Source organism: Carcharodon carcharias, chromosome 1, assembly GCF_017639515.1.
Source record: "Carcharodon carcharias isolate sCarCar2 chromosome 1, sCarCar2.pri, whole genome shotgun sequence".
Taxonomy (NCBI): domain Eukaryota; kingdom Metazoa; phylum Chordata; class Chondrichthyes; order Lamniformes; family Lamnidae; genus Carcharodon; species Carcharodon carcharias.
In genome coordinates, this window is record NC_054467.1 from 221,370,115 (window position 1) to 221,391,170 (window position 21,056).

The 21,056-nt window shown below is 42.7% G+C and overlaps 1 protein-coding gene across 1 annotated transcript in view; it reads right to left on the reverse strand.

Moving 5' to 3' along the window:
* Positions 1–21,056, reverse strand: part of LOC121281065 (mitogen-activated protein kinase 4-like) — a 66,930-nt gene that overhangs the window by 23,069 nt on the left and 22,805 nt on the right. Inside the window, exons 2-3 of the mRNA XM_041193694.1 lie at positions 9,959–10,103; positions 8,378–8,539 (exon numbers count right to left, since the gene is read on the reverse strand). Coding sequence (XP_041049628.1) covers positions 8,378–8,539; positions 9,959–10,103 — 307 coding nt within the window. The remainder of the gene's footprint in view (positions 1–8,377; positions 8,540–9,958; positions 10,104–21,056) is intronic.

The following is a 21,056-nucleotide window of genomic DNA, read 5'->3' on the forward strand; positions in this document are numbered from 1 at the left end:
CGTTATCAATCTCTCATGCGGGACCTTATCAAAAACCTTGCCGAAGTCCAAATGGACTACATCAAATACATTGCCCTTATTTACACACCTGGTCACCTCTTTGAAAAATTCAATCAAATTGGTCAGACATAACCTCCCCTTAACTAAACCATGCTGACTATCCTTGATTAATCCCTGCCTCTCCAAGTGTGGATTAATTCTGTCCCTCAGAATTGCTTCCAATAGTTTCCCCACCACTGAGGTTAGACTGACTGGCCTATAGTTCCTTGGTTTATCCCTTCCGCCCTTCTTGAATAATGGTACCACATTGGCTGTTCTCCAGTCCTCTGGCACCTCTCCTGTGGCCAGGGAGGTATTGAAAGTTATTGCCAGCGCCCCTGCTATCTCCTTCCTTGCCTCACTCAACAGCCTGGGATACATTTCATCTGGGCATGGAGATTTATCTACTTTTAAGCCTGCCAGACCATTTAGAACCTCCTCCCTTTCTATGCTAATTTATTTCATTATATCACAGTCCTTCTGCTTGATTTCCATACCCACACTGTCCCTCTCACTTGTGAACACTGACACAAAGTATTCATTTAGAACCCTACCTACGTTTTCCAGCTCCACACACAAATTATCCCTATGGTCCTTAATGGGCCCTACCCTTTCCTTAGTTACTGTTAATGTACTTGTAAAATAACTGGATTTTTCTTTATTTTACCTGCCAATGTATCTTCATGCCCCCTTTTTGCTCTCCTACTTTCCTTTTTAAGTTCCCCCCTACACATTCTATGCTCCTCTTGGGCTTCTGCTGTTTTGAGACCTCGGTATCTGCCGTAAGCCTCCCTTTTTCTCAAGATCCAATCCTGTATATCCCTCGACATCCAGGGTTCCCTGGATTTGTTGGTCCCATCCTTTATCTTTACTGGAATATGTTGGCCCTGTTTCCTTCTTGAATGTATCCCAGTGCTCTGACGCAGATTTACCTAAAAGTAGCTGCCCCCAGTCCACTCTGGCCAAATCATATCTGATCTTATTAAAATCGGCCTTCTCCCAATATTAGAATTCTGATTTCAGGCCCTTCCTTGTCCTTTTCTATAACAACCTTGAATCTAAACGAGTTATGATCACTATCTGCAAAATGCTCCCCCACTGATACCTCTACCACTTGCCCAGCTTCATTCCCTAAAATTAAGTCCAGGACCGCCCCCTCGGATCTTCTGCATACTGCCTTAAAAAGCTCTCCTGGATGCATTTTAAGAACTCCGCTCCCTCTAAACTTATCACACTATGACTAACCCAGTTAATGTTGGGGAAGTTGAAATCCCCTACTATTACTACCCTATTATTTTTACGCTTCTCTGAAATTTGCCGACATATCTGCTCTTTTATTTCTCTCTGACTGTTTGGGGGCCTATAGCACACTCCCAGCAATGTGATTGCTTCTTTTTTGTTGTTCAGTTCTACCCATATGGCTTCATTTGAGAAGCCTTCTAAATGTCATCCCTCCTCACTGCTGTAATTGATTCCTTGATCAATATTGCGATACCCCCTCCTCCTTTACCTCTTTCCCTGCCTCACCTAAAGACCATATATCCTGGAATATTGAGCTGCCAACCATGCCTCTCTCACAACCATGTCTCTGTGACAGCAATGACATCATACTTAGATGTGTTAATTTGTTCCCTCAACTCATCTGCCTCATTTGTCAGACTCCGTGCATTAAAATAAATACCATCCAACTTTGCTAAACTCCCTCATGCCTTAACTGGCCTATAATTTCTATGCCTTCCAGACTCACTTGCTCTCTCTTCTAATTTTGGCGGTGCATCTCCCCCTGCTGAACTTCAGCAGGTCCTTTACAGGATCCCATCCCCCTGCCAAGTTAGTTTAACGCCTCCCCAACAGCACTAGCAACTTCCCTGCAAGGATGTTGGTCCCATTCTGGTTCAGGTGCAACCCGTCCCCCTTTTATAGGTCCCACCACCCCCAGAAACAGTCCTAATGTCCCAGGAATCTAAAGCCCTCCCTCCTGCTCCATCTCTCCAGCCAATCATTCATCTGGACCAACCTCCTATTTCTATACTCACTAGCGCGTGGCATCGGAAGTAATCCAGAGATTACTGCCTTTGAGGTCTTGTTTTTTAACCTGTTTCCTAGCTCCCTAAATTCTGCTTGCAGGACCTGATCCCTCTTTCTACCTATGTCGTTGGTATCAATATGTAACATGATCTCTGTCTGTTTGCCTTCCCCCTTTAGAATGACCTGCAGCCGTTCAGTGACGTCGTTGAACCTGGCACCTGGGAGGCAACATACCATCCTGGAGTCACGTCTACGGCCGCAGAAATGCCTGTCTGTTCCCCTTACTATTGAGTGTCCTATCACTATTGCTCTTCCCCTCTTTTTCCTCCCCCCTGTGCAGCTGAGCCATGAGCATGGCTGCACTCCCCAGAGGAACCATCACTCTCACCGTTTTCCAGCAAAGAAAAACAGTTCTCGAGTGAGATGCACCCTGGGGATTTCCTGACTACCTGCCTGACACCTTTCTTCTGACAGATGGTCACCCATTCCCTCTCTGTCTGCACTTCCGTAAGCTGTAGGGTGACCACATCTAAAAATGTGCCATCCATGAAACTCTCAGCCTTGCAAATGTACCTCAGTGTCTCCAGCTGCTGCTCAAGCTCTGAAAGCTCAAGTAGCTGCAGCTGGTGGCATTCCCTGCACACGTGGTCGGCCAGAGTGCATGGAATGTCTAGGTCTTTCCACATGCTGCAGGCAGTGCATAGCATGGGAATGAGCTGCCCTGCTGTGCCTCTAGTTGAAAAAAAAACCCTTACTTTAAGTTAAATACAGTAGAAAAAGTTAAATTATTTATGTACTTTAAATAAAAATTAGAATCCTTACCTTTCTTAGTTTAATCTATTTTACACTGGAGAGAAAAACTGGAGAAAAACACTTACCCACTACTCACCAGTCAGCTCTCACTTTTGTGCTGACGCCAGTTTTGGAAGCTTCCCCACACTCGGCTGATTCTGATCTCTCCGCCACTCTCTCGTGCTGTCTGTGATGTCACTCTTGTTATTTTCAACAAGAACTGACCACAGGATACTCTTTCCAGACTGCTTCACTGCGATACTGACTGCGGGACACTCTTCCCAGACTGCTTCACAGTGATGCTGACTGCAGGACACTCTTCCCAGACTGCTTCACTGCAATGCTGACTGCAGGACACTCTTCCCAGGATTCTGATCTCAGGTGAACCTTGTTCACTTATTTTTCAGTCCAGATTGCTGATTTGATATTAATACTATTACTTTGGAACAGCTTGCAAATGAGCAGCGATTTTTTTTAATGTAGATATTTCATGAGTGCAGACATTAATTTATGATTATTTGGAATAGCTGTTTACTAGTGATGGTGAAAGATGAGCTAATGCCCATTTAGGTTATTAATTTGACTTGTTTCTTTGCTATCAAATTAATTAATGCTATGGCACAGTTCTTACAATAACAAAAGACTGCAAGTTATAATTTGACAGTCTTGAGGCTCACCTGTGAAGGGGAAAATTCTGCATGTTGGGTGGAGTTTCATGGCTCCCCCTGGGAAGATGCCGGTGCGGGGGGGGGGGGGGGGGGGGGGGGGGGGGGGCGGGTGGTGCGCGGTGGGGGTGTAAAATCAGGTGCAATGGTGGCAATGTGCCTGCTATCAACCTCCCTCCATTGGGATTTACCAGTGGTGATGGTGGCATCAGGCACCCGTCCACCCTTGGGCCAACTGAGGCCCTTAAGTGGCCAATTAATAGCCACTTAAGGGCCTCTTCCCACATGGCAATGGGCTGAGGAGGAGCCCCTTCTGTTCAGGCGAGCTGTGCCCAATGGAAGCCCCCACCAAAGTATTTTACCATCCCCCGGGACGCATGTGCTCTCACCCACTGCCCTGCCAAACCCAGCACCCCACCCCCCTCGCTGGGGTCTGGCAGTCCCAGGGAAACCCCAGACTGATCTGCATGTAAGGCAACTTGGCTACTGTTTAGTGGACACTGCCAGTACTCCCAGCAGTAGCTACCCCTCCTGATAGCACTGCTGGAACTTGAGAGCTGCCCGCCATTTGATTGGCTGGCAGCTCTCAGAGGCAGGACCTCCTCCCAGATTGGATAGGAGTCCTACCCTCGACCAATTAACAGCTCAATAGCTGTTAAATTGCTACAGGGAGTCCAGTCAATCAGAAGCAGGCTGGACCCCAACTTATCAGCTGGGGTGGCAGGACCACAGCCTCTGCATAAAATTATGGCCATTGTTAATGTAAAATATGCATTGCTGACTTGTATTAGTGAGTTACAAGCAGCCCTTAGGATGCCAGAATAAAATGATGAATCTTACACTAACTGCTGGTGATGCTTCGTAAGTGAGCAATATTTCTAATTTTGGTCTTGGTGTCTCATTTACGTACTAACGCTGCTGATAAATGCAGTATCGAACACTTAGAATACCTAGATTTTAATTAAAGCTGTGGGAAGCAACGTATCACCTTCCATGCTAACAAGTTACTGCTACTGGTCTTACCACAGCAGCTAATGTTGCTCTGGGTATCTTAAGTGTATTCAGGAAAATTTCCCAGATCAGTACATTTCCAGTCCAACGAGGAAGAAGGAATTCCCAGATCTAATTCTGGGAAATGAGCTCGGTCAAGTGGATCAGTTGTCAATCGGGAAAAATTAAAGGAACAGTGAACGTAGCATTATAAGTTTAGGTTTAGATTAACGATGAAAAGGACAAGGAGAGATCTAGTGTAAAAATACTTAGTTGGAGGAGGGCCAAATTCAATGGGATTAGAACATATCTGTCCCAGGTAAATTGGAAACAAATATTAGCAGACAAAACAGTAACAGAACAATGGAATTCCTTTAAAGATGAGATGGTCTGGGTACAGTCAAGGTACATTCCCACAAGGGATGAAGGTAGGGCAAGCAAAGCCAGAGTTTCCTAGATGACAAAAGAGATGGAGAGTAAGATGAAGCAGAAAACAGGAACATATGACAGATGACAGGTTGATAATACAAGAGAGTAGGGTCAAGATAGAAAGTTCAGAGGGGAAGTGAAAAGGGAAATAAGAGAGGCAAAGAGAGGGTGTGAGAAGAGACTGGCAGCTAACATAAAAGGGAATCCAGAAGTTCTCTACGGTCATATAAATAGTAAAAAGATAGTAAGAGGAGGGGTGGGCAGGTTAGGGACCATAAAAGAGGATGGACAAATGGAGTCAGAGGGTGTGGCTAAGGTACTGAATGAGTACTCCACATCTGTCTTTACCAAGGAAGAAGATGCTGTCAACATCACAGTGAAATAGGAGGTAATCGGGATTCTGGATGAGCTAAAAAGTGATTAAGAAGTAGGTATTAGAAAGGCTGGCTGTACTTAAAATTGATAAGTCACCAGGAATGGTGCTAAGAGAAATAAGGGTGGAAATGGCAGAAGTACTGGCCATAATTTTCGAACTGTCTTTAGATACAGGGGTGGCCAGAGGCCTGGAGAATTGCAAATGCTACATCTTGTTCAAAATGTGTGAAAGGATAAGCCCAGCAACTACAGACCAGTCAGAATAATCTCAGGAAAAGTTTTAGAAATGACAATCTGGAACAAAATTATGATTCACTTGAGCAAGTGTGGATTAATTAAGTAAAGTTAACGAGGATTTATTAAATGCAAATTTAACTAACTAACTTGTGTTTTACAATGAGCTAACAGAAGAGTTAATAAAGCGAACGCAGTTGATATGGTGTACATGGACTTGCAGAAGGCATTTAATGAAGTGCAAATAATAGGGTTTATAGCAAAGCTGCAGCCCATGGGAGATTGAAAGCATGGATATGAAGTTAACTGAGTGACAGGAAACAGAGTAGTAGTGAACAGTTGTCTTTTCTACTAAGGCAGACATATAGTGGGCTTCCTAAAAAGTCAGTACTAGGACTACTGATTTTCCTGATATATATTAATGACCTAGATTTGGGTGTACAGGGCACAGTTTCAAAATTTATAGATGACACAAAACTTGGAATATTGTGAACTGTGAGGAGGCTGGTACAGTATTAGGCTTCCATAGGACATGGAGATGGATGGGCCATCACATGGCAGATGAAAGTGATTCATTTTGGTGGGAAGAAAAAGAAGAGGCAATATGAAATAAAGGATACAATTCCAAAGGAGGTGCAGGAACAGAGAGACCTGAGGGTATGTGTATACAAATTGTTGTTTGTGGAAGGGCAGGTTGAGAAAGTGGTTAAAAAGGCATACAGAATCCTGGGCTTTATAAAATAGAGGTATAGAGTGCAAAGTAAGGAAGCTGTGATAAACCTTTATAAAACACTAGTTCAGCCTCTACTGGAGCACTGTATCCAATTCTGGACTGCGCACTTTAGGGAGGTTGTGAAGGCTTTCGAGAGGATGCAGAAAAAAATTTATAAGTATAGTTCCAGGGAAGAGGAATGTCATCGACATGGATAGATTGGAGAAACTGAGACTGTTCTCCTTGAAGAGAAGGCTGAGAGGAGATTTGATAGAATTGTGCAAAATCATATTGGGGCTAGACGACGTAGATAAAGATAAACTGTTCACATTGGTAGAAAGGTCTAGAACCAAAGGAGTCTGATTTAAGGTTAGCAAAAGAACTAATAACTCTCTTAAGCCAGAAGGGTTAGGATCTGAGAGTGTGGTGAAGGCAGATGCAACATGGCTTTCAAAAAAGAATTGGATAATTACCTGAAGAGAAAATGTTTGCAGCACTGTAGGGAAAGGGCAGGGGGACTGGCACTAGCTGTGTTGCTCTTCCAGAGAAATATCACAGACCCAACGGGTTGAATAGCTTCCCTCTGTGTTGTAAACATTTTTTGATTCTATGATTACACGTTAATAGGCTATTTTGTCACAAAGGAATGGTATAACTCAGCAAAGTCTAATCCTGTCCTCTTCAGAGAGCTCGGGTTACTAGGTAGCGACAGTTTGACTCTTGCCTTGGACTATAAGATCATGCATTCAAACCCCACTGCAGGATATGGACAGGTCATCCAGGCTGACACCTCACTGCTGCATTGAGAGAGTGCGGCGCTTTTAAGGGCGTTGTCATTTGGAGGTGATAATAAATCAAGAACCTATCGCTACTAAGGTGCATGTGAAAAAGGTTCTAGAGCAATATTGGAAGAAGAGGAGGGGTATTCTGCCAGTGTCCTGGCCAATATTTGTTCCTCAACCAACACAATAAGAGTTGAATGGATCATTGCAGTTTATAGGGTCTTGCCCTGCAACATCATTAACATGCTCTGCCTTACTTCTTTCTATTATTTTCCAGGTGAATAAACTGTAGTGGCCTAACAGATTGGTATTCACCTCCTTTCAGAATAAATAGGAGAAAATATTGTGCACCTCAAGTAGTCTTTTACCGTATTTAAATTCCTCTCCAAGTCACACACCATCCTGACTTAGAAGTCTATCACTGTTCCTTCATCATTATTGGGTTAAAATCCTAGAACTCAGTATTTAACAGCACTTCTGAGTGCCTTCACCACATGGACCAGAGCAGTTGAAGAAGATTGCTTACTGCCATTTTCCTGAGGAAATTCAGAGATGGACAATAATGTTGGCCTTGTCAGTGAAGGTCATTTCCTGTGGATGAATGCAATTTTTTTTTTAAAAAGGTGTTTGCACACTACCCCACTCAGCAAACATAAGGCTACACCTTTCCTGGGAATTTTGGTCTGTTACACACTGCTTACTTAATTTATCATGATTGTTTGTTTTGGTTGGTACAAGAAGCACAGAGGAGATGCAAGATGATGGAAAGCCCTTTTCTCATATACCATTGCCATCGCGGTGGACTTAACATCTGTGGCAATGTTGCAATATATATCAGGTGGCATTATTGAATCTCTACAAGTAGCTGTCAGTGCCAGCATTGAGAATCATTTTATTTGGCCACAGACATGTTGAATGGTTTCCTCAGCAGTAAATAAGGTCCACAGCCAGAAAGTAAAAAATTAAGGTGTGTAAGCTGGCACAGGAAATGTTGTTCTTCTGTAGGTATATGAGAAAAGGGCTTTCCATCATCTTGCATCTCCTCTGTGCTTCTTGTACCAACCAAAACAAACAATCATGATAAATTAAGTAAGCAGTGTGTAACAGACCAAAATTCCCAGGAAAGGTGTAGCCTTATGTTTGCTGAAGTTGTGCAATGTAAATGAGAAAGATTCTATTGCACCAAGTGTGCCCATCACATTGCAGAATGCTTCATGTAAGTGCTTCCACAGTACAAAGGAGAGAGCAGTACGCCATCTTCTCTCTTACCTGCAGAAAAGCTCTTGCCCCCTGAAGACATTGCAAAACTTTATTGCCTAAGGATGATTTACCTTCTGCATTTCCTTTAGGAAGTAGTGCCCTCAGTGGTTTTGATACCTCCCACTTTGGGTTGATGTATGCTGGCATAACACGGAGCAGCTCCTGCTTGTCCTCCTCACGGAGAACAGGAATAGTTTTCAGAATCAACTGCATTTGTTCCAGCTCATGAGCACCTAGGAAGAAAAGAAAGGCGGAGAGGAAATCACACCATGTTTAAGTTAGATCACTTATTCTTTGTCACAAGTCTGTACAGTTCAAAATATAAAATAAAAATAAGTAGCACCATTGGCTGCTAGGATATGTTGGAGTATTAGAAATACTGGATTGCAGCCAGTGTACCGCCAACTGTGAATTTAATCTCGACAAGATGTCGGATAATTATGGGCACAGAGAAGAGGCCATAATGATTCACCTGAGGTCCTTCTGGAAAAGCAACCAGGCACCCCCGGCGGCTCTGACCTACATGCGATTCTCCATCCCCAATATGTGGTTCACTCATAATGTCCTCTGAAATGATCTAGAAAACCACTCAGTTGTAAACAATAACTACAGAACAAAATCAAAAGAGAAATAGCACACTGGCCTGTTAGCAATGACAAAAATCAGGGCAACACAAGACTTAGTCACCTTATTTGGTCCTTCTTACAAACAGTCACCAAGTTGGGACAGCCATCCCATAGACTACGCAAGCAATAGACTGATATAGTTCTACTCGGAGAGTAATATTTATCAGCCAATCTTCCAGACTCTTTCATCATAAACCCTTGTTGTGTCGACCAAGATAGTGATATACAGACAAGTGGCAGTGGCCCTGGGAATCCTCAAAATTGACTGCAGACCCTATGAAATCTCATGGCTCCAAGAAGGCCAAGGAGACCTTCTGTTGATCACCTACCGCCCCATATTAAACTGGCAAATCAGTCCTCTCTTCATGTTGAACATCCTTTGGACGAAGCACAAAGGACGCAGAATGTACAGAATAGATGGGGATTGTCAACATTCAGCATCAAATATGACTTGGTAATCCCACCACTCACTGAGCCAGCTGAGTCCTGAAGGTATAGCACCAGGCCAGATGAGCCCATGTCAGTTGATGAAGGAACCAACATGAGGGAGTATGCCACCAGGCCTCATTCTCACCAACCTACTTCTCATAATTGACCACAACAGATGTGATAACTGCACTGTACCTGTGAAGGCAAAGTCTTATATTTAAGGTGAGGGCACTCTCCATTCATGTAGCACAGTATTACGGCCATGTTAAGTGAAGTATACTGAGGACTGATCCAGTAGCCCATTAATTGGCATCCATGAGGCACTGTGGGACATCATCAGCAGAAAAATTGTATTCTACTTCATGGCCTGACAGATCTCTCTCTCTCTTCCATCGCCATCAAACAAATTTGTACTGGGTCTCCATCATGAAATACACTAATACAATTATTATGCATATGAAAAGAATCTGAGAAAGAATGTTCCTTTTTCTTCGCATTTCTATCTTTATTGCTGTCACATGCAATAGCAATGGTATCCTGCATCTTTGTAAGACAACAGTTGACAAGTAGCAAATAAAAGAACAGGAAGTTACTTACCAGCAAACAACATCTTTCCTGTCAGCATTTCCATAAATATACAACCTGCAGCCCACATGTCAATAGCTTTGGTGTAGTTGTTCGGCGACAGAAGGAGGCGAGGGGATCGATACCATTTGGTTACTAAACCTTCAGAAAGATGACCCTGGTCAATGAGAAGTGATAAAACATGACATTGATTCAATATAATGGATTCTCACATTGGTTTAGCTTTAAAGAAAAGGTTCAAACAATCTATGGCATTGAGTAAGGGTGTCATTATCACCAACCTATGCCATTGAATTGGCAACACATTGCCAGCAAAGTTGCTATCGCATCTTATAAAATTAATCTGTTGTAATACATTTCAAGTCAATTCTCTACAATATGTTTTACAATGAGTCAACCTAAAACTGTATTTCAATGATATTGCAAAGCAATCTGTTTTCCAAGTGTAAATCTGTATAATATTTAATGAAAAGTTATGTAGCTAATACAAAGATTGGGCTGTATACATCAATCAATAGGAAAGACATCAAGCAATTGACACAATGTGCAGGATTTTAAACTTGGCTGTGTCCCCATGCCGTAAGTATGGACGGGCAGCGAAAAATTTGTCAATTATTACTTTAATGGCCTTAATAGGCCTGTTAATTGTCAGCGGGTGCACTGCCGACTCCGGGTGTGCCCGCCGTCTGAAATTTTGTGTGAGTGCACAATGACATCGGGACGCTTGCCTGACATCTTCGTGCGTCATTTTACACTAGAGCCGATCGGGCTTGTGCCCACCTGCTCAGTACAAATTTATGCCCCTGGTTCCCCTAACAGATACTAAAAATACGAAGCAGCTGACACAAAATGATGAAAAACTTACTTTCTCTTTTTACAAAGTCAGCTGCTGCAGGTCAGGTCCTGGGGCTCAGATTTTATAGGAAGATTTATAGAAAGTTTCTTGCCATGTGCATCACCCAAAGAAGTAAGATTTGGGGCTGCATTTTGCATGCTCCCACCAGGCGTGTTTCCGGTAGCAGGGCATGTAAAATAGGGTGGATGCGCACCTCAATACCTTTGCACCCACCCCCGAGCTCACCCACATAACACAGTAGGTGGGTGGGCGCCAAAATCGGCAGCCCACCTGCCATATCTCAGAAAATAATTCAGGGTCAACTATAGAAATGCGGAGCTTGTAAAATGTCAGCTGGAGCACATGTATGACAGAACAGACCAGGAGAAACATGATGCTGAGAGAAGTAACAGGCCAAAAGTGCAGAACAATTGCTGACAAAGGGCAGGACGCAAATACCATGGAAGAAATCGTACAAAAGAAAAGAAGGATTGTCCAGCGTGGGGAAAGCAGTGTTTTGACATCAAGAAGCCGAATCATTTTGCACACAAGTATTTGGCTAGAAAGAAGCAAAACAAACCTGTACAGGTGGCCACTGGCGAGATATCAGCAGAAGAGTCTGAAGCACGATACACCTTACAACAGGTTGGTTCCGTCAAGTCTATAGGCGACAAATGGTTTGTGACCATAACAATGATGAACGCAGAGAGTATCAAGTGAACAAGAAGCATCATGCAACATCACGATCTTCACACATCTGTGTGAAGTAGCTTAACATGGCGATCCGCAACTGAAGCCCTCAAAAGTAAGGCTGAGGCTATATGATGGCATGATATTCATACCATGAGGATAAATTAGTCTGAGAGCCCAATGCAATGGCAAGAAAGAAGATCTAGGCCAGGATATTGAGGTCGGTGAGTGGGAGGGGGGGGGTTGGGCCTCCTTGCCGAAGTGTAAAATGCAGCAGGATGATGTCAGATGGAACTCCCGATGTCACCCCGCCCCATTTTAATTTTCAGGTCGGCAGGGGCGCAACCAAATCGGCTGTGTGCCTGCCGACCTGTCAACGACCTATTGAGGCCATTTAAAAATTAATTGATGTAATTAACGGATCTGCCCGTCCAACCTTAAGGTTGACAGGCAGGCCGGGAGCCCTGGCAGGAATTAGTAAAAGCATGAAACCTGATCCAGCGGCGGGATGAAGTTTCATGAGGGTTTTTAAAAATTTAATAAAAGTTTGAATAAAAGTGATGGACATGTCCCAACTCATGTGACAATGTCCATTGACCATTTTTGAATTTGGAGCTGATCTCCTTGAGGCAGCACTTAGCCCCAGGGTGATGAGTACGCTCTTTCGGGCACATGCGCTTCCTGGCGGATGTCGCGCTGGGTGGGCCTTAATTGGCCCACCAATGTAAAATGGTGGCGCGCCCCGATCGGAGGCGTGCCTGCCTGCACCCGCTCCTGCACTTCCCACCCAACGGGGGGAAAATTCTTCCCCTAGAGTTCCAGATTAGTTACGGGATACAATAGCCACTAAACTCAGCTGAAGCAGGCCTAAAGCTTGAATGTGCCAACAGAGGTTTACAACATGTTGCAGCACATAAAACCACTGACTGCTGAACAGATCCTAGAGGAGTACATATATGTGTTTACAGGGTTGGGATGTCTAACAGGAGAATATCATCCAGAAGTGGATGAGAGTGTAAGACCAATTCAACATCTGCCAAGAAGAGTTCCAGCTGCCCTCAAGTCGAGCCTAAAAGACAGGATAGAAGAGCTGGAAGAGAAGGGAGTAATCAAGCAAATAACAACTCCTACAGATTGGATTAGCAGCATGGTAGCAGTAAAACAAACTGGAAAGCTGAGAATATGCTTAGACCCAAAGGATTTAAATAAAGCGGTGAAGAGATCTCATTACCCCATGCCAACAATTGAAGGAATTTTGCTGCAACCTGCCAAGGTAAAGATCTCTACTACCCTAGATGTGAAGGATAATTATTGGCAAGTGAAGCTGGATGAAAGCAGCAGTTTTCTAATGATGTTCTGGATGCTGTTTGGGAGATACAGATGGTTGCGCATGCCACTTGGCATTGTCACAGCCCCAGAAGAGTATCAACGCAGACAGCATAAGATAGTCCACGATCTTCCCAGAGTGGAAGCCATAATGACTGATTTTTTTTTTTATTATTCATTCATGGGATGTGGGCTTTGCTGGCTTGGACAGCATTTATTGTCCATCCCTAGTTTTCCTTGAGAAGGTGGTAGTGAGCTGCCTTCTTGAACCGCTGCAGTCCATGTGGTGTAGGTACACCCACAGCGCTGTTAGGGAGTTCCAGGATTTTGACTCATCTATTAGTTTATGGATGTGAATACACAATGGAAGGAGCCATAGCTGGCTATGATGCTAGAGAGAGCTTGCCAGATGAATCTGAAGCTGAACAAGAAAAAATTGCAATTGAAGATGCCTGAAGTCAAGTCCATAGGTCATATACTGACAACAAAAGGTCTTCGTCTGGATCCTGACAAGGTGAGACCTGTAGCAGCAGTGCAACGACCAACAGATGTGAAAGCAGTGCAATGATCTGTTGAGTTTGTAAACTATTTAGCAAGATGTTTGCCCAATTTGTTGTCAGCCTGTGAACCATTACACACGCTCACTGTCAAGGAAGTGCAGTGGTGCTGGGGCACATAACAAGAAGCAGCGTTCACTAAAGTCAAACAACTAGAAACAATAACGCCAGTGCTGAAGTACTATGACATCAATGATGAAGTCACCTTGCAGCGTGATGCCAGTGAGGCAGGTCTTGGAGCAACCCTAATGTGCAAGGACAACCAGTCATATTTGCATCCAGGGCACCAATGCAAACTGAATGACCCTGCACTTAGATTGAGAAAGAGTGCCTGGCTATTGTCTTAACTTGTGAGCATTTTCATCAACACCTGCTTGGGACAGACAAGGTAACAGTGGAGTAGGACCACTAGCCAATTCAAAGCATTTTTCTCAAACTGTTACTATCTGCTCCAAAGTGTCTGCAAAGAATGTTACACTGTTTACAAAGCTATCATCTGGATGTGACATACAAGCAAGGAAAATAGATGTACATATCTGACATGCTGTCGAGAGTAACACATCCCATGAAAAATGTTGAAGCTACAACAGAAAGTCAAATCTTCCAGATTCAATGTGAAGCAGCAGCTCGACATGATCTGGGCATCATCAACCCAGCAGAGGCATTGAATCTGACTCAAATCAAGCGAACTACACAACAAGATGCAACTCTCCAAGTATTACAAAATAGTGATGAAAGGATGGCCTGAGAGCATCAAGGAAACACCCGTGGTCACAAGAGCCTATTGGGAATACCGAGATGAATTGACAGCCCAAGATGGCATCTTGTACAAAGGAAATAGAGTCATCATCCCTCAGGAGATGAGAGGAGAGATGCTGAAACGCATTCATGCAAGCCATCAAGTAATTGAATCGAGTCTGAGAAAGACAAGAGAAATGCTCTACTGGCCAAAATTGAGCAAAGAAATTAAAGACCACATAGGCCAGTGCAGTGCTTCTAACCAGTATCAAGCTAAACATGCTAGAGAGCCATTGATGACACATGACATCCCAGGCGGACCATGGATGAAGCTGGGAGTAGACCTCTTCACTACAGCAGGAGGTGATTATCTCGTCACTGTGGACTACTATTCTGATTACTGGGAGTTAGACCAGCTGACTTCAACGATGACAGGGGAAACAGCAGAATATCTGAAAGTACACTTCAGTTGTTACGACATTCCAGACATGGTGATGAATGACAAGGGCCCTCAGTTCACAAGTGAAGAATTCAACTACTTCACAAAGGATCGGGAAATTCAACACTACACATTATCTCCGCACTATCCCCAGTCAAATGGAAAGGTTGAGCTGATAGTGAAAATCATCAACGGAATCATTAAGAAATTGAGTAAATCTAGCACTGATGTACAAATGGCAATCCTCGAGTGCAGGCATGAAAAGTAGCCCAGTCCAAAGACTAATGTCATGCTGCATGTCTTCCAATAGCAAAAAAGCTGCTGAAACCAGAAGTAGTAACAGATTTGAGTGAAAGAAACAAAATGAAACAGCAGAAACCACATTTCATTTTGACAAAGCTGCCAAACTGTGGTCAGAGCTGAGCATTGGAGAGCCAGTCAGGGTGCAAACCTTTAATGCTCTCAACAGGTGTCAGCCCCCATAGCAACTTGGGACATGCATAGAGAAATTGTCACCTCGATCATATGTGATGGAAGTGAATGACTAAATATACCAGCAGGCATATACAAACAACTAGAGAAGCTGTTCCCTCACTGCAGTCAGCCAGGCAGGAACAGTGGGTCTCACGAGCTGTAGAGAGTTCAGAACAACTATCACTCCCAGAAGTCCAACTCTCCCCAGCAAAAGAAATGGAACAACAGCAGGTACCACAGCAACAAGTGCCACTGGAACGACACTTTCCGGATAAGGAACATCACCCAGACAAACATTGAATGACAAGTCACACATGTACCATGAACAGACCTGCATGATTTAAAGACTATGTATGCAAGGCAGGTGCAGACACTGACTAGTAAAACAAACAGTTGTTATGCATGAGAACTGTGGGTGTATAGTGGGTAACTTTGGTAACTTACAGTTACACATGATCGTGCATACAAATTTGTATTCTGTTTCTTAGGAAAAGGGTGATGTTTGGATTTTTTGTTCATTATGAAAAGGAAGATGTTTGGGTTCTGAAATGCAACTGTACTACATGTCCTATCTGGCTTGCTGTAGTCATGTGACCTCTGCCACAAAGCACTCACTGTGTAGGCTGTCATTTTACATCAGTTCAATAAAGACTTCAGACTGGAAAGCACTGCAATTATTGAACTTGAAACAGGGCCTTTTTGGGGCTGCTTGCAGTCCCAGCAGCGCCCATTACTGAGCACATGACACTGCCGGGACTGCTGGCCAATTGGATACGCCAGCAGCTCCCAAAGGTGGGTCCTCCTCCCTAGGGAGGTGCGTAAGTCCCATTGTTAACCAATTTTGCCTACCCGCAGTATGTTCTGGCTGGACGATGGGCTTGCATGGAGCAAGTTGGATTCTAGCCAAATTTCCTTTCAAGGCATAAAATGCAGCCCTTGGTGTGGTTTTTTATATAATGGGATTTCGATATTGAAATAATGCGACACCAGACAATAGCGTGCCCCCCATTGCTAGTTCTCAAATCAGTTATTAGAAAATTGATGCCCCACAGATCACTATTGAAACCAGGAGTAACACAATTTCTGTGCCTTCCCGGTCAAAACTCAGACAGACAGCCAGGAAGAGAAGAATAGGATACTGCAGTTGAGTCTTTAGTACTTAACAACTTTGACTTACAGAGGCACACATTGCGCCTCCAACTTAAAAAAACCCTCTCTTGGGCTTCTCCCATATATGTATAAGCATAAGTGAGTCTCCAATTAACATCCCACCACCTGAATTAACCCCAATTGATATATAATTTACACACCCCATTATTTTAATGTTGTGGCTTCCAGGGAAGCTAACTTTCCTTTCTACTTTTTCTTTGTGAATTTTGTGAGTATCTTCAGTGTTAGAAACAAAAACTCCCAGGTCACTAATAGTATGCCCACATTGGGCCAAATTTCCTGAGCAACTGAGGATGTTTCTGAGGCAGAGGTTTTACTGGAGTCAGGGGTTTACATAGTCTCCAACCTATTTTTTAATGATGAGCATATCCTACAGGTAGACTGTTGGGTCTTTCAAAATATCTTCCCTGTCCAATGTTGATGTCAAAAGAAGAGATGGAACTGGCAGGATGACTCCACTTACCAAAAACCCCATCAGTTCTGCTGCACACCCTGTACAAGTTACATTTTCATTATGCAGAGGTATTTGATATCCTGGCAGTGAAGCCCACAGTACTAGTTTCCTAAAAACAATTGATTGCAGAGAGATTAATTGCAGCTTGGAAAGTAGCAGTGGCAAAATGCATCTACTTTGGGAAACAAATCTTTATTCCTTGGTCAAGATTACCCATGCTTTCTAATCGAATGGTGTCATGCTATCCTGAAATTCCTGGCCTCAAAGGGCAAGTTACTCAGGGAACATCCCAAACAGTACCTATTATTATGGGGTAGACGGGATGGCAAAAGACCTGCCCCACTGTACACCTGGTGAAAGAGTGGGGCTCAAGGAATTCCAGCCTCTCTACTCCAAGAATATGCCTCTGTCCAAACTACAGGAAAGTGTTACCCCATTGTGACATTACTCTTTCCAGTATTTTGTGGTTATTTAAGACCATAAGATGTAGGAGCAGAAGTAGGCAATTCAGCCCATTGAGTCTGCTCTGCCATTCAATGAGGTCACGGCTGATCTGATTATTCTCAACTCCACTTAAGTGTTGGGGCCTTAACCTTAACCATTTCCCTATAACCCTTATTGATTAAAAATCTGCCTAGTTCAGCCTTGAGTATACTTAATGACTCAGCCTCTACAACACTCTGCGGTAAAAGATTCCACAGATTCACTGCCCTCTGAGAGAAGAAATTCCTCCTCATCTCTGTCTTAAATGGGCAACCCCTTACTCTGAGATTATACCCTCTGGTCCTAGAGTCTCCCACAAGGGGAAACAACCTCTCAGCATCTACCCTGCCAAACACCCTAACAATTTTAAATGTTTCAATAAGGACGCCTCTCATTCTTCTAAACTCCAATGAGTACAGACCCAACCTACTCAATCTCTCTTCATAAGAAAATCCCTCCATACCCGGGATCTACCTAGTGAACCTTCTCTGGACTGCCTCCAATGCCAGTATATCTTTCCTTAGATAAGGAGACCAAAATTGTTCACAGTATTCTAGGTGTGTTCTAACTAATGCCTTGTATAGTTTTAGCAAGGCTTATTTTTATACTCCATTCCCTTTGAAGTAAAGGCCAACATTCCATTTTCCTTCCATATTACCAGTTGAACTTGTATGTTAGCTTTTTGGGATTCATGCACAAGGACTCCCCAATCCCTCTGTGGTGCAGTCTTTCTCCATTTAAATAATATTTACCTCCTCTATTCTTTCTGCCAAAGTGCATAACCTCATGTTTTCCCACATTATATTCTATCTGACAAGTTTTTGCCCACTCACTTAACCTGTCTATATCCCTCTGTAGACTCCTTGTGTCATCCTCACCACTTGCCTTTCCCACCTATTTTTGTATCGTCCACAAACTTGGTGATAGTACACTCACTTCCCTCATCTAAGTCATTAATATATATTGTAAATAATTGAGGCCCCAACACTGATCCCCGTGTCACTCCACTAGTTACACTTTGCCATCCCAAAAATGCCCCCCTTATCCGAACTATCTGTCTTCTATTAGTTAACCAATCCTCTATTCATGCTAATATACTACTCCCAACACCATGGGCTCTTATCTTATCAAGTAACCTTATGCACGGTACCTTATCAAACGTCTTTTGGAAATCCAAATATATTATATCTACTGGTTCCCCTTTGTCTATCCTGCTTGTTACCTCCTCAAAGAATTTTAATACATTTGTTACGCATGATTTCCACTTCATGAAGCCATGCTGACTCTGCTTGATTAGATTATGTATTTCTAAATGCTCTGCTATTACATTCTTTATAATAGACTTCAATGTTTTCCCAATGACCATTTAAGCCTATAGTTATTTTTTTTGCCTCCCCCCCTTTTCGAATAAGGGTGTTACATTGGCTGTTCTCCAATCCTCTGGGACTTTCCCAGAATCTAAGGATTCTTGGAAGATCACTACCAGTGCCTCTACTATCTCTGTAGCTACTTCCTTTAATATACAAGGCTGCAACCCATCAGGTCCAGGGGACTTATGGGCCTTTAGCCCCATTAGTTTCCCTAGTACTTTTTCTCCAGTGATAGTTATTGTTTATTTATTTTCTCCCTCCCCCCACCCTTTTGCCCCTTGATTATTTAGTATTTTTGGAATGCTATTAGTATCTTCTACTGAAGCAAAGTATTTATTCAAATCCTCTTCCATTTTCTGGTTTCCCATTATTATTTCCCCAGCCTCATTCTCTAAAGGGCCTATGTTCACTTTGGCCTCTCTCTTCCTTTTTATACATTTAAACAAGCTCTTACTGCCCATTTTTAAACTACTTGCTAGTTTACCCTCAAAGTTTATTTTCTCCCTCTTTATTATCTTTTGGTCATCTTTTGTTGGTTTTTAAAACTTTCCCAATCCTCTGGCTTACCACTAATCTTTGCCACATTGTATGTTTTTTCTTTCAACTTGATACCATCCTTAACTCCCTTGGTTAACCATGGTTGGTTTATCCCCTTCCTTGAATCCTTCTTCCTTACTGGGATATATCTTTGTTGAGAGTCATGAACTATTTTCTTAAACGTCTGCCATTGTCCGTCAACCGTCTTTTCTGCTAAATTGCTTTCCCAGTCAACTCCAGCTAACTCTGCCCTCATTCTATTGTAATTAACCCTCACTTAAGTTTCCAACACAAGTTTCTCACTCTCAAACTGATTGTTAAGTTCTACCATATTATGGTCACTGTTTCCTAGGGGATCCTTTATTCTGAGGTCATTTATTAAACTTGCCTCATTACACATTACCAGATCCAAAATAGCCTGATACCTGGTTGGATTCACAACATATTGTTCTCAGAAACTGTCCCGAATACACTCTATGAATTCTTGCTCATGTCGACGTCTGCCAATTTAGTTTTCCCAATCTACGTGAAAATTAAAGTCACCCATGATTAATGTATTGCCTTTATTTGAGTAAGATTGCCAATTTAATCCCAAATTAGAGATTTGCAGCCACCAGGATCTTGACAGTCAGTTGCAAAGAAGGTTTAATATTTAAAGTGGTATTTATGCAATGATATATTATGTTTCCAATTATGTGACTGTGTTATTACAGATACCTGATATATCATCCAAAATATATTCTAACCAAAATTATCTTACGACAATGCCCCTTTAATTGAACATCTTTCAAAGTAGAAAGACCTAATAAACATGCAGAAAGGTAATTACTTTGATTGTAAAGCATTCCTTCAAACCCCTCCCCTCAATGTTCTCATTTCTTGAGTTTGTGCAATTACTGATGAGATCTGATTAGGTCAGGTTATTGCACTTGAACTACACTGGAGCTAGATAGCTGCTACTTGCTTGAACCAGTTTTCTCTAAAAGTGCAGCCTTGACGACTGTGTCACATTTTTCTGCAATACAGTACAATAAAAATCAGTTACTGATAAAGTAAGAACTCCTTTGTTATTCTGACTGTAAAAGAATCTAAAGCACTATTAATGTTTTAAAAGTAATACTCCAAAGCCAAAAAAAATTGATAACAGCAATTGTGTGAGAAAAGAAGAAATTAACAATACATAACCATCTCCTAAAATTAAATCGTTGAAATTTAACAACCTTCTTGTACTGGCAAAATAAACAACATGACAGCTGGTCCACACTGCAGTATTTTCTGTTATGTTCTTCATCCACTTTTGGCCTTTCTCCAGTGCATTAATGTCAGCTCACATCCTGTCATGATATATGCCCTCTCTCATTCTCTCCTTTACACTCACTTGCCTGACATGATCTCCTCCAATCGAAGTTAATTGGAGCTCTGCTGCAAGCTGTGATGGATCTGTTTAAACACGAGGGCCAATTTACCCAATCACCAAATGACCTTGAGACCATGGCACGTATTTGCTCTTCCGCATTGGTAGAGTCGGCAGCTGACCTTTCCGGATTTGACAAGAATAACTTATTAACATAATTATAATATAGTCCCTACATGTTTATCACATGAACAAAGCTATAGAGCAGATGGGTGGATGGGGAGGAGGGGTGGAATTTGGTCTCTTAAAGAGTTGTTGTTCATTTATGTTTTTTACGCTTTTGTTCTAATCCACTGTACCTGAATTATTCAGCCAAAGGACAGTATTATTAGTTGCTTGGAAACCAGGGATACCCCTTTGCAATAATGGTTGATGATCCCCCTCTGGAGCCAACAGATACAATGAAGTACCAGCAGTTACATACATCTTGATTCAAGTACTGGGATAGGTCCATGGTAGCCTTGCAGTACATGTGTGTCCTGAATGATTCTGGCATGTCACATTCTTCACAAGTTTGCATTCAAGAAAGCTTTGATCCTCCCAGCTGCAGTTGATTAAGAGAAAGAAGGAAGAAGGCCCTCCATCTTCGGGACAAGAGTTATCCATGGATGAGAGGAGATGTC